At 38.9% G+C, this 12,857-nt stretch overlaps 1 protein-coding gene across 1 annotated transcript; it reads left to right on the top strand.

The window, feature by feature from the left end:
• The first annotated feature begins 2,919 nt into the window (after positions 1–2,919).
• Positions 2,920–8,920, top strand: LOC124253070. The gene is made up of 4 exons (XM_046686796.1): positions 2,920–3,072; positions 5,877–6,271; positions 7,041–7,259; positions 7,922–8,920. The coding sequence occupies exons 3-4, from the start codon at positions 7,104–7,106 to the stop codon at positions 8,312–8,314; spliced, it is 549 nt and encodes a 182-aa protein (XP_046542752.1). The 5' UTR covers positions 2,920–3,072; positions 5,877–6,271; positions 7,041–7,103; the 3' UTR covers positions 8,315–8,920.
• The last annotated feature ends 3,937 nt before the right edge of the window (positions 8,921–12,857 follow it).

Raw genomic sequence — 12,857 nt, 5'->3', positions numbered from 1 at the left:
ACTATGTATTTGACACATTATAATAATAATAGTAATAATAGGGCATTTCTAATGTGCATATATCCTACTGAAGTATGCTCAGAGTTAAGCAAAGTTGGAAAGACATCAGGAAAGGTGTGGTTTTCAGTTTTGATCGGAAGCTAGAGAAGTCACGGGTGTTCCGGAGAGAGAGGGGAAGATCATTCCAGGCTGTTGAAGCTGCGTAGGCGATTGATCTGCTGCCGTAGCGAACACTGTTTGCTCTAGGAACAAGCAGAAGGTTTTTGTCCTGAGAACGAAGGGATCAAGCTGGTTTATATGGCATAAGAAGATTGGAGAGATAAGCAGGAGTGCATCCAGACAGGCAGCGGTAGGTGAGGCAGAGGAGTTTAAAGCGGATCCGGTTCTCGATTGGAAGCCAATGAAGAGATTGAAGAATGGGAGAGATGTGGTCAAACTTCTTCGATCTTCTTCTTCGACATGTGCCGCAGCTTTTTGGATTTGTTGAAGTCTCGGGATTTGTGATTTGTTTGCACCGGCTAGGAGAGAGTTACAACAGTCCAGGCAGGTCATTACATGGCATAAGGTGAGAGTTTTTGCCGAATCTATAGTCAGGTATTGCCTAATGGAACTGATATTGCGTAGAGCTGCAAAACAGATCCTAGAGAGATGTGGTATGTGATCATCCAAAGAGAGGTCGGAGTCAAGGATGACACCAAGATCTCTTACTTTCTGTGAATACTTTCTCCATCAAAATCAAGAGCATTCAATGAGCACTGGGAGCAACGTTTTTTTGCAGGGCCCAGTAGAATGCACTCTGTCTTTGAACTGTTCAATTTCAACATGTTGTCAAACATCCAGCTCTTGGTTTCCTCACAGCATTGTTGTAGGTCATTCAAGGCGGGTGTTGCTTGATCCATAGTGTGTAGGAAGACTTTGTACATTTTAGGAATCATAAGCAAAGTGAAGGCGATCAATATGGTGGGCTTCCATGATTTTCCCAAGATCTTTGATGTAAAGACTGAACAAGACCGGACCTAAGACCGATCCTTGTGGGACACCACAAAATAGATGAGCTGGATTGGAGTAATGATCCTCTATCAGTACTTGCTGGTGACGGGACGACAGATAAGACTTGAACCAGCATAGAGGTGCGCCATCAATGCCATTATCAGATAGGGTTCCAACCTGTTCCTGTGATTGTCTGAATTGTTCTGTGGGTAATTATGTTGCTAAAATCATTAATCAAACTCACTGCATGAATGAAAGCAGTTTCATTTGACATGCATGTGAAGCAGTATAAACGCATTCGTGTGGCATACATGTAAAAATGCCTATCGCATCCTGTCACACTCATTAACCTTTGAAGTAATTATGCGCTTAATATGCGATTTTTTCGACCTAAACAGTTTGCCTGGAATATAATTCTGTCAACAAAAGGAAAAGATTCTGCCTTGCTTTGCATTTTGAGCAAAAATGCTTGTAAGAAGTAGCTCTTAACGTAAAAACTAAAAGTCGCTCCATTAGGGAAATTTTTGCAAAAATACGAAATTTTTCCTTCAGCATTTCCATGAAATCCAACATTTTGAAATCCTGTGGTAACATTATTAATCAATATATTGTAAACTTAGTTCATTGTATGGATTGAGAATGATAAATAAAACACTTTTTTAAAAAATTGAATTTTGAACTCATTGACCTTTGAACCCAATTGGTGACCTAATTAGGCATTTTTGAGCTTAGCAAACAACAGATTCGTATTCAGCACGAAAAACTACCCCAGAAAATGTTGTTTGCTTGCTTTTACTCAAAAATGCCTCATGCATCCTTAAAATCCACATTTCTTAGAAATTTGACTAGTCTATTAAGTAAACACGATACATGTAAGTAATAACCGAAAACTGGACCTGGTACATGTACACAATGGAGAAACCTCTATGTTCTCTGTTTCAGGGAACATGTCAACCTTTAACCCCTTTGATATACTCCAGGATGAATTTGAACATCTGAAATCCAAATTACAACTGGATGGTACAAAACTCATAGACCATCTTTTCGCGAAGAAAGTACTCACACCAGAACAGATGGAGGATATGAACGTTTGTTTAGGAAACAGTAAGAAAATAAAAAATCTTGTTTTGTGGTTGACGAGAAGGCCGGCTGGAGACTTTGACCATTTCATGGAAGGACTCGAGGAGGATCAAAGTCCGAAATTTGAAAGCAGAACCTAAGCAAAAGAATACAAAAATAGATGAATAAAATATATTGTCGGCATGACATGGGTTTCATCATTAAGCTGCTAATATGATGAACATTTTTATCAGGCCATACTATTGCATGATTTATAACTGTATTATAACTTAGCAAGTCGGAGAGAGTGATATATTTACAAATGATCCAATGAAAATTCACTAGCCAGTCAGGCCAGTGACCGTGGAGATTTAATGGCCCGACCCGACTGGTCCACAGGTTTTGCGTAGAGCTAACGAAACTACAGCTGAAATATAATATTTACTTTTACCAATTTCAGTAGCATTAACTTATTATCCCAGTTTTTTCAACCAAACGTATTAATAATAACTTACACACGTCCTGCTTACAACAGTCCATGAAATGCATTGATTGTTAATGAAAATCCTTATCCATATCCAAGAAAGGATTGGCGGAGTTCATGCAGCGAATGGCGTGGCTTAGCTAATGTTTTATAGCATGATGAAAAGAAGCATATACTGGAAATTATAAGCGTCTGCTTGTCTTTTAAAGTGGCCATTTACGAGCCAATTTACCCGAATGTGTCATGCAAAAAAACACCCAACTGCTTAGTTTCTTCATCCATTCAAAACAATCTTGGTCTGGTTCAAATCCAAACTTCATTTAGAATATAACCAATAAATAAATTCCATGTCACAATAACCTTTGCCACTGAACATAGATACAACATACAACATTTATATTTCATCTCTAGAGAAAAAGGATGTTTCTGAGAAGGAAATCGCAGACGACAAGAAATATGTGGATAAAGAACATGACAATAACTCTGAGGATGAACGCACTGACAGTGATAGTGACAGTGAGGAAGGCAGGGGCCAGCCGGTAAGGCGTGTTATCTGTTAATATCAGTTTCAATACACACCACTCAAAACGCGATATGACACCTGTCAACTGCATGTGGTAGTGTGATTTTACTTTTCAACTTCCAGCCTCCAGATTTCAAATGTGCATTGTCACAATGTAAAAGGTCCCATAATTTATGGCAACTCTGAAACAGAACATATTGAATTAGACCCGACACTCACTGACACATGCAAAATCCAAAAACATTTTTCAGATGAAATATAAGGAACGTTGTTTTCCCCGATATTCTGACATATGCCAACTGCTTCCCTATTCCTTAGCCATAGATATAGTGGATGCATTCAGTGTTGAGTTCCCCATGAACAGTAAAACCATCTCACCCAAAAAAAAACACCACAGCACATACACATCTGCTCCCACGTGTCCAGCCGATAACTTCATTCTCTCCATTTTCGCCCAGTGAGTTTAGGAAACTTTCCATGTTTTCTTTTCCAAGCCATTCTATAATTTGGGGAATATTTTTATTTCGATCCTGCTTTTAAGTCTTATATTCATCATATTTATATATCGATTGTTGTTTCATGTTCCTGTTTAGTTAGAGTAATTGTCAACTTAATTACGACCCACGGTCTCAAAACTGTATAAGATCGGGATCCCAACATTGCAAGGTCATTCTTCCAATCGTAATCGTCTACAGAGAAGACCAATGAGCAGTCAGCAGAATGCCATGTTTTTTCCCCAAACAATCCTCCGAGGAAGATATTATTGTTCAATTCATTTCAGACGGTTGAGGACTCGCCCACATGTGACACTTCTAAAAGTCGTAATATGAGAAAAGCGTTGCCTTAAGAGCAGAATCGTTTGCAGAACTAGCAACATTGAAGACTTTGAAAAGAAATCTGTGACGAGGAAGCCATCTGCAGCAGTTACCCCTGGCTTCACGAACCCATCTACTATAGAGGAAGAGATTGAGACCTGCATGCAGGATTCTCAGAAGACCAGTGTGTTATCAGATACACAAGACTGACCATTCACCCAGGTTCCAACGGTTTTACAACCGCAAGTCATACAACGTCATTCATGGCTCAAGCACCTACCAGCGCTCTATCAAGAGACGTCAGAGGTACAGCCGCAGACCTTCACATAGCTGATAATCTTGAGGGTTTTTAGTGAAGTTCACAAAGGCTCAGATGAAGCCTACACCTTCTTTCAGTCGAAGGAAGCTCCCGCTACACACCACATGGAGGCAATTGACATAGCACCGGAAATGGATGAAGATTCCCAATCATGTGAAGTAGACGATAACATTTAGCACAACTGGATACTACTTCCGGAAGATCGTTCTTTAGACTGGTCATGTCTCGAGCTATGAACGAGCCCATGTTGAAGGCTTTAAGGAATCATCGGTTGGACTGAAAAAATAGTTCTTGCGCTGTAAACAAGAGTTCATATCAGATCGCATCAGTATTCATCTCCTATTTTCAGTGGTCTGATCTCTGGGAGCACCCACTATGTTTGCCACTATGGATCAAATGCTGATCAAATCTGCCCAAACAATGAACTCCGTATATGGGCAATCGATGCAGAGAACTCTAGTTTAGAAGTCGAATTTGTTGTATTCCGAGAGCGAAGAGAATTTCATCATTATAAGGAAAACGTCGGCCAGTTTTTTGTAAACTTTAGAATAGATCAAGAGAGCAATCCGACGGAGGTTCCAGTGTCAGACTTTCTCGGGGTTTTTTATGCTCAGGGTCAATTTCAGCTATCTACTTTGGGTGCAAAAGTAACCACATATTGGGAAAACTGGGAGATTTTAGCAGACCCATTTGTATCAAAGATTCTCAGGAGTTGTTACAGTCTGCTGTTAAAGAAGGACACTCCCTTAAAAATCGATTTTCCGAGGATAGTTTACTCCGAGTGTTCGAAACTAGTAATTCATTTCAAGTCAAAGAAGCGGTAGAGTTTGTTCAATCAAAAGACGTGAATCATGGGAGTTTTGTCTCATTTCTCGCGAAATGAGAAGTTTCAGTGAATTTACGGCCTGAACGCTTTTAACAAGAACTATCTTCAACAACCAGAGACGTCCAAGATGCTTTGATGTCCAGAGCTTAGACATTTGTTAGATTCAAACGATTATATTGCATGCATCGATCTTCAAGATGCAAATCCAAACATCCCTATTCATCAGGAATCCAGGAGATATGTACCAAGGCTAACATTGCCAATGGAAGGTCGTCGTAAAACAACAAGAACATTTCATTGTGATTCATATTTGTTTCAAATGTCCTTCATTTGATGCATATTTTGGTTCTTTGAAGCAAAATTTATTGTCGACTGACTTCTTTTAGCCATCTTTTAGCAATTGCTAGCGTTGCGTTCAAAACGCAGATTTTCACAGTATGAATCGTGGTCGGTACATCATTCACCATATAGAATTAGGTGTATTTTCCCAGTTAATGTCTATGGTCTGATCCAGTTTGTGATCACTACTCTGTTAGAGCGACTTGTTAAGATATGGGTTAGAACTTGTCTGCACAAACCAATACATGTCAAGCGACTAATAGGAGCGGGTGATCAGGATCGCTGACTTGGTTGGCACATGTTATCGTATCCCAATTAAGTAGATCGATGCCCATGCTATTGACCACTGCATTGTCTAGTCCAGAATAGATTATTTACAGACCGCCACCATATAGCTTGAATATTTCTCTGCGTAGCGTTAAACAACAAACAAACTATTTTAAAGCTGCCACACCAAGATACCAGGATGTTTATCCAACAGTCATGTAAAATGCATAAATCAGAGATTTTTCTACTCCCAGGTGAAGCTCATTAAAGATTTCGTAAGAGATCCACGGAAGCAGGATGTGACCTTGCATGTGAAGGTCATGAAGGTGGGAGAGTGGAGAAAAAGTCCAACAAGAAACAAATCATGGCCACTGTGGCTGATCCAACCTCAGCTGTTGATATCTGTGTGAGGGAGGAAAAACTCTTTGACAAGTTCAAATCAAATGAATGCATTATCCTGAGAAATGTCACCTGGACTAGGAAGGTTTTATTTGTTAAGTTCTCTTCCACGGCAACCTTTGCCGCGGAGATTCGGGTGCCAGAAAATATCGTTGCCGATGCTTTTGGGGAAGGAGACCCAGTGCCCATATCCGAAGTCCCAGAACTGCCTGAGTTGAGCAGGATTAGTTAAAGAGGAAAAATTGTGAAGGTTGGTGGACCTTTTACAGATTCTTAACATATTATTGGCAAGGCACAGCATTTTTATTGATAGCAGCCGTATGAGTTTTAGGTGTTGCCGCACAAACATGACGCTTTATTGTTGCGCCCATCTTAAATGCTACCAAATACAACCTTAAATGTCTATGTTATCGATGTTTCAGTGAAACATGGTGGAATGATTCATTAACATTTACTCTTTTATCCTGACTTGGTAATTGAGGGTGGATGGTATTAATGTTAAGACTCTGTCGCGAAATGTGTAAGTAATACATTATTGCAAATGCATGAAAGATATTGAATTATTGACAATGTAATAAATAGAATGTTCATTTATTTCCCTGAATGTTAACAAAGTGAGTTAATGATATTTGCATGTTATTACCGCATTTACTATATTTTGGGATTATTACAAAGTGCTAGTACTGTGACATGCAACTGACACATCCCTCGTACGACATAGTGATCGCACGTTGGAGTTTGTGTGATTTACACCGGAATTGTCTGTTTAGATTTACCATTTCCCAAAATAGAGAAGTGTATGATAAAATCACAAAATCGGATGTTTATTGACTTTGAAACTAAGACACTGCAGCTGAGACAACGTGTTGTTTAGAGTATCAGCGTATGTGTCTGTTTTACCGATATTAGAGTAACAACAGCCTTCTCAAGTTTTATACATGAAGTTTGAATAAGATAAATATGTATTGCACAGAACCCATCGCGTCTTGTTGTATCAGTTGTCTCTTTCTCTCCTCAAGCAATCCCCTCTAACAAAACGGAAGTGCTATGGGAAGGTGTTGTTATATTGCCAAGTCAAACTGATGGATGACACTGGTTTTGTGTATATGGACGTCTGGGGCGACATTGCAGATCAGATACAGATGGGCAGGGTCTTCAAGATTAATTCCTGCAAGAAACGAGAATCTGAGAGGTCCCTCGACTCATGGATCACAACAACACCCAGGTCTACTGTGACGGTAATCCCTTGGATTATGTGGTAGTGACTTTAAAGGGGCTTTTGCTTGCATTTCTTGCACGTCAGTGTTCCCAGTAACTGAGGCAAACTATCATAAAACATTGCACCCTGTAGTCAACTGGCCATTAGCGTGCTGAACTGAGTTGGTTTCAATTATACCGTACTGGGCATACAGGGCTTGTAGAGACTGTTTATATACTTTATCATAAGTCGGGTCAGTACTATGGCTCGATGAAATTATCGATAATCGGAAATATCGTTTATAGGCGAAATATATTAACGATTGTCGTATGAAAATTGTGTTATATATAATAACATACATTGACATTTGTGCAAGAATAAGTTTTAAATTACGCACACACCTTACAAAGGTGTTCATTCCAGGCTGCTTCCTCAGTTATGTTCTGTTTTCTCAATAATCCATGCAGAAACATGTCAGCACTCAACAGTGATGTGAAACATATCAATTTCCTGCAGACATTTTATTTTTTTCTTGCGTTTTTGCTCAAAGCTACTTTTCCAATATTTATCGATCATCGATCTGTATTTACTTAATGACAATCTACATCGATAGCCAGCCCTAGTCAGTACACATTTCAGGTTTAACCATTTCAGGATTATTTGCCATGTGTATATTAAATGATCCGTCATTTGTATTTCCAGTACCTACCCTCCTCAGAACTAAAACAAATCCAGAAGGAGCGTTACCAAAGAGGTAAGCTGATGGGGATCGACGTCACACCGTACATGTCATGTCCAACCCCCAGATGTTTCCATTTCCAACTGACAGACGGGCTATGTGAGTCGTGTCAGCGTCATATCCAAGACCGGGACCAGGTGATCTATGGGGAGGCCATCATTGACATCCGGACACAGAAAGGAAACATTCACCAACTGACCGTCTACTGGCCCGAGCTCTGCAAACTGTTCGGATTGTTCAAGAAGGACATCCCACCAGGAATCGATAAGGAGAAGATTGTCCAAACATTTATGGATCTCGCGGAAAAGCCCGTGAAGTACCAGGCATGTGGGATCGTCAGAAAGTTTAAACGGTAGACAGAAATACAGCCCTGGGTGTGTGATGTGCTGGCAAATTTGTGACCTTCTATCTCTTATATGGGTCAAAGACTATTTAGATGTAATATGGAGCTTTGAATCGTAGTGCTTATGGAGTAATGTGTGCTTTATTTATCACGTAGTGTGTATTGTAAATCTGAATACATGTTAAGGTGATGGTTTATGAGCTATAAGTGTAATGTAGATTCAGTAGATTGTAAATATTTTGGACCTTGAATTGGTACAAAGAACATCACAAACAACATTTGCTGACCAGGTAGACAGTGAGATGTATTCTGCAGCTTTGAATCATGGTGATGATGAATTATGTGCTGCTATACTTGTCATGTTGAGTTTGTGTCATTTGTAGTCATACATCAAGTCTTCACATATCTATTTTTCAAACTGCCTTTGATAAACATCTATTAGTTTTCGGTTTGGGTTCAACATGTCCATACTGTCATTGTCTTTCCAGGAATAGAAAATAGAAATAACAATTCCTTTCGCTGTGTTGAAATGAATATATGTTCTCATGCTGATGCCACATGCTCCCAGAAGCTTCAGGGACCATTCATTAAATGAAACAGAACTGTTTCTGAAATACCAGTGCTGTTACTGCCCTGATGTAAACTTAGGTTCAGTATTATTAGTTACACTGCTATACTGAGTCTAACAAAACCCTATAGAAGGCCGCGTCAGCTAACCTTTGAGCGACCTATGACCGTCCAATCAAATGCGAGATTTAACCGTTAACCGAACGGATTTAACCAATCAGACAACGGCTACTATTTAGGCTTCAGCGGGACTTACAAAATTCCCCGATCACTGACACTGATCTCTCAGCAAACGAAAATCACCATAAAACACAGATATTTGACCTGCAGTATATACGCTTAGGGACGTATATACGCATAGCCGAGGGACGGGCCCCTAGGACACAACTGTCCTGATATCTGCCGATGCAACGAGGAAACTATGGCAATAAGTGACTTACATCTCATTAATACCGCGTGAAATCAATTTTTATATCTTTTTAATTCTTAAAAATTTTGTGAATTTCCACAACCTTATTTGGGCCCCTCCAGTTTTTGACAATGAAATCTGTAGTACTATGAACGTTTTCTCAAGTGATTTGACTGGCTCATCCAAAATGCACGAGCATGGTGTTCCTGCACGTGCAATATTCAGGTAAAAACGCAGAACACGTGTTATACCTTTATTGAGCCAAGGAGTTCCATAAGGATGGAGACGAGTTGTTGTCTCAAATTGACTTTGAGGACTGAGAAGACTTTGAACTTACATCTAGTCAAGAGCAACGGCGCTTTAGTGAACCTGTGACTGGTGAATTTATCGAAGCTTTGCATCAAAATCGGATTCCTCAAAATACACAATGGAATACTAAATGGTGTGTAAACATCTACGACTCGTCGACGTAAAACAGAAACACGCGAATAGCTCAGCAAGGTACAGCTGCAAGTGAGCAGGATGTATAATGTACGTCCTCTCTCTGCTGAAATTCCCGCAGACGCCCTCGACTTCTGGATGTGTCGCTTTATTTGTGAAATTAAACGACAAGATGGAACCGTGTATTCGCATTGTCGGTCAAACATTTTTGTATCGGTATATGGCGCTACCTGCGTGACGTTTGTAAGAGACCCGATCTAAACTTCATGGGTGTGAATAAGCACGAATTCAGTAACTTTCGTGCCACTCTTGATGATGTGATCAAACAAATCAACCGAAAGGGTATTGGACTCTTCACGCAAAGTACAGCCTGTCACGCCTTTAGAAGAAGAGAAGTTGTGGGCCAAGGGAACTTTTCATCTGAGACTTCTTTTGGTTTGCTTCATGCAGTTTACTTCTACAACTGCAAAGAGTTTGGGTTAAGGGCGGCCGATGAACACGCCAATCTGGAAGTGAGTCAATTTGAGTTTGGCCGATATTCTGTTGGAGAATACGTGCGATTCACTGGGCGTGTCATGAAAAATAATTAGGGCGGGCTGAAGCAGTGTGGAAAGATTCAGTTGAAGTAAGTATTTTCCATACAAATATACTGACAAAGAAAGGAACGCAAATTCAGTCTTAAATATAACTATAACTTAAAATACAATCATCTCTTCCTATGTTCATCAGCAGTTTTAACCTGCGAAAGGTAGTTTGCGTGAACAACTCAATGGTAAATCTTTAATTAGCGAAACCAGCACTTTCGTTTCGACAGTAAAAGAAAAAAGATCACGGTCAACGTTTGAATTTCAATTGAAGTATGTTTATACGATTTTAGTCGCCACGGGTGTATATAAAGTGTTTGTTCGTTTCAGGGATATCAAGCAATACGCCCAACCTGACAACCCACGGTGTTTTGTGGGACTTCTTAAGACCTACTTGGCAGCAATATCGACCGAGGGTCCTTTCTACAGACGACCTCTTGCAGCCAAGGACGGAAACCTGCAATACTAGCAACAGAAAGTTGGGATACACACATTGCAGAAAAAGTTCAAGACAATGTGCAACGAGGCATGTCTAGATGGAAGATTTACTGGCCATTCAGGAAAGGTACATTTAATTCGATTCCATGACTTTTTAGTACATGAAACGCTAAGTAGTGAAGTATACTCAACAACAAATTTAGGACCATCCCAAAATCCAATACTTAAGTGTTATGTACGTCATAATATGAACTTTATATACTTTGATATTGAAAATTGGGATGGTCATTAACATTTGTTTCGCTTAGTATACAAACGATGTCTGTTTAAAAAACGTTTTGCTACTTTAACACCAAAAACTGATTAACCAGTGAAAGTGTTCTCTTCAATTGTAACATTGGTGTGCCAATAAAACATTTGTACTTTCTCACAGCGAAATGTTAATTTCTTTCTTCAGGTCACTTTAGCGACAACCCTCTTCAACGCAAAAGTTGACGAGCAGCTCATCATGGCGAGAACAGGCCACACACACAATTCTGTGAGGGTTTACAAGCGCGCCTCTGAGGAAATCAACAAGCAAATATCGGACAAACTCCAACCACCTCCACCTAAGACGTCAGAACGAAAACAAGCTGCCACAATCGACGATGGCAACTATGACAACCAGAAGTCACAGTCCAAAAATGTTGTTATCAAATGTAAAAAAAACGGATGGATCATCCTTAGAAATCTTATTCTATGTAGCATTGAATAAACTGACAAATCGTCTTGACTTTTCTGTTAGTTAGAATGTTATGTTCGTTGAGTGATTCAAGAACTGATATCTTTGGCAATGTGAAAATAACTCATTATTTTTTGTTTCCACGTTTTGATGACGTCACGATGTAGCTTAATGAAGATTTTCAAAAGTGTCCTTGTATCTGATATCAGGACACTTTTCGATAAAGAGTCCTGATATCGATAATTAACAGGACACTTTAATGAATGGTTGCCCCTGGCAACAAGGTGTTAGTGGGATGTAAGGTTGCCATTAGCTAATATTTCCACAACCTGATATCATTGAATATTGACAAAAACGCTATTTTCAGCGACTGTTTACTCACTATTGTGGCGTGCTCCATGAGCATCACTCGGAAGCGATCGTACGTAAATTACCATTCGGAATCGTTCGGGTACAAACTTTTTCGAGGTAAAAGTTCAAAAGGTATGTGCGAATGTCAGCTTTCGCGATTTAGTAAGCTGTGTTCTAATTATTGATTTGCAAAGGTTAGCTGAGTTTTCTTAGACTGGACAATTTCAATAATAGTATGGAAAATCTAAAGTTAAAGATAACATTTACAGAATCTTAATATTATTAATATGAAAAATATTCTGGTTTTGCTTTAGGTTTTATGTCAAGACTTCATTGTATTTTCTCAATTTCCGACTTTCAAAAGTTAGTTATCATTCACGTTGAACAAAATAGATAACACTGTGGACAAATTTGGTAACAGTATGGACAGATGTTTGTAGAGTTATCAAAAGGCTTCCTTTAAAGATATGTGTACATAGATGGCTGTAGTCTTATGTTAACTTGTAAGGATTCTTAATATTTTCATAGCATTCTAAAGCTAATCATAACATTTACAGAATCTAGCATTATTAATATGAAAAAAGAAATGCTCTGGTTTGGGTTTAAGCTTTATGTCAAGACTTTAAAGTATTTTCTCAATTTTCAACATGTCAACAGGTCAAGAAGTAACACTGTGGAAAGAGATAACTGGAGTATTACGTTAGCTTGAAAGGATTCTTTACATTTCATTGCATTCGTTATGGTAACGTGGGTTATAAACATGGATAGACCTTTCATTAAAAAATGTGAACAAAAGTACTATTGAATTTTTTTTTTCACTGCGGAACGGCACATGTTCATTTAATTCTATGATAAAATTAAAATACTAAGCAAATTAAATAAAAGGATGCCATTGTGTGGTGTTGGCAATTAATAAGTTTTGGAAAAAATGCTGTATAACATTCTTCATAATGCATAACTTTATATTTAAAATTAGCATACCAGGTAGAGGTTATTTTTACAAACATAGGATCATGAATATTTTCATTATATTATGATCTTAATG

Source organism: Haliotis rubra, unplaced genomic scaffold, assembly GCF_003918875.1.
Source record: "Haliotis rubra isolate DU_JTF1 unplaced genomic scaffold, ASM391887v1 Scf530, whole genome shotgun sequence".
Taxonomy (NCBI): domain Eukaryota; kingdom Metazoa; phylum Mollusca; class Gastropoda; order Lepetellida; family Haliotidae; genus Haliotis; species Haliotis rubra.
This window is presented reverse-complemented; position numbering and strand designations above follow the sequence as displayed.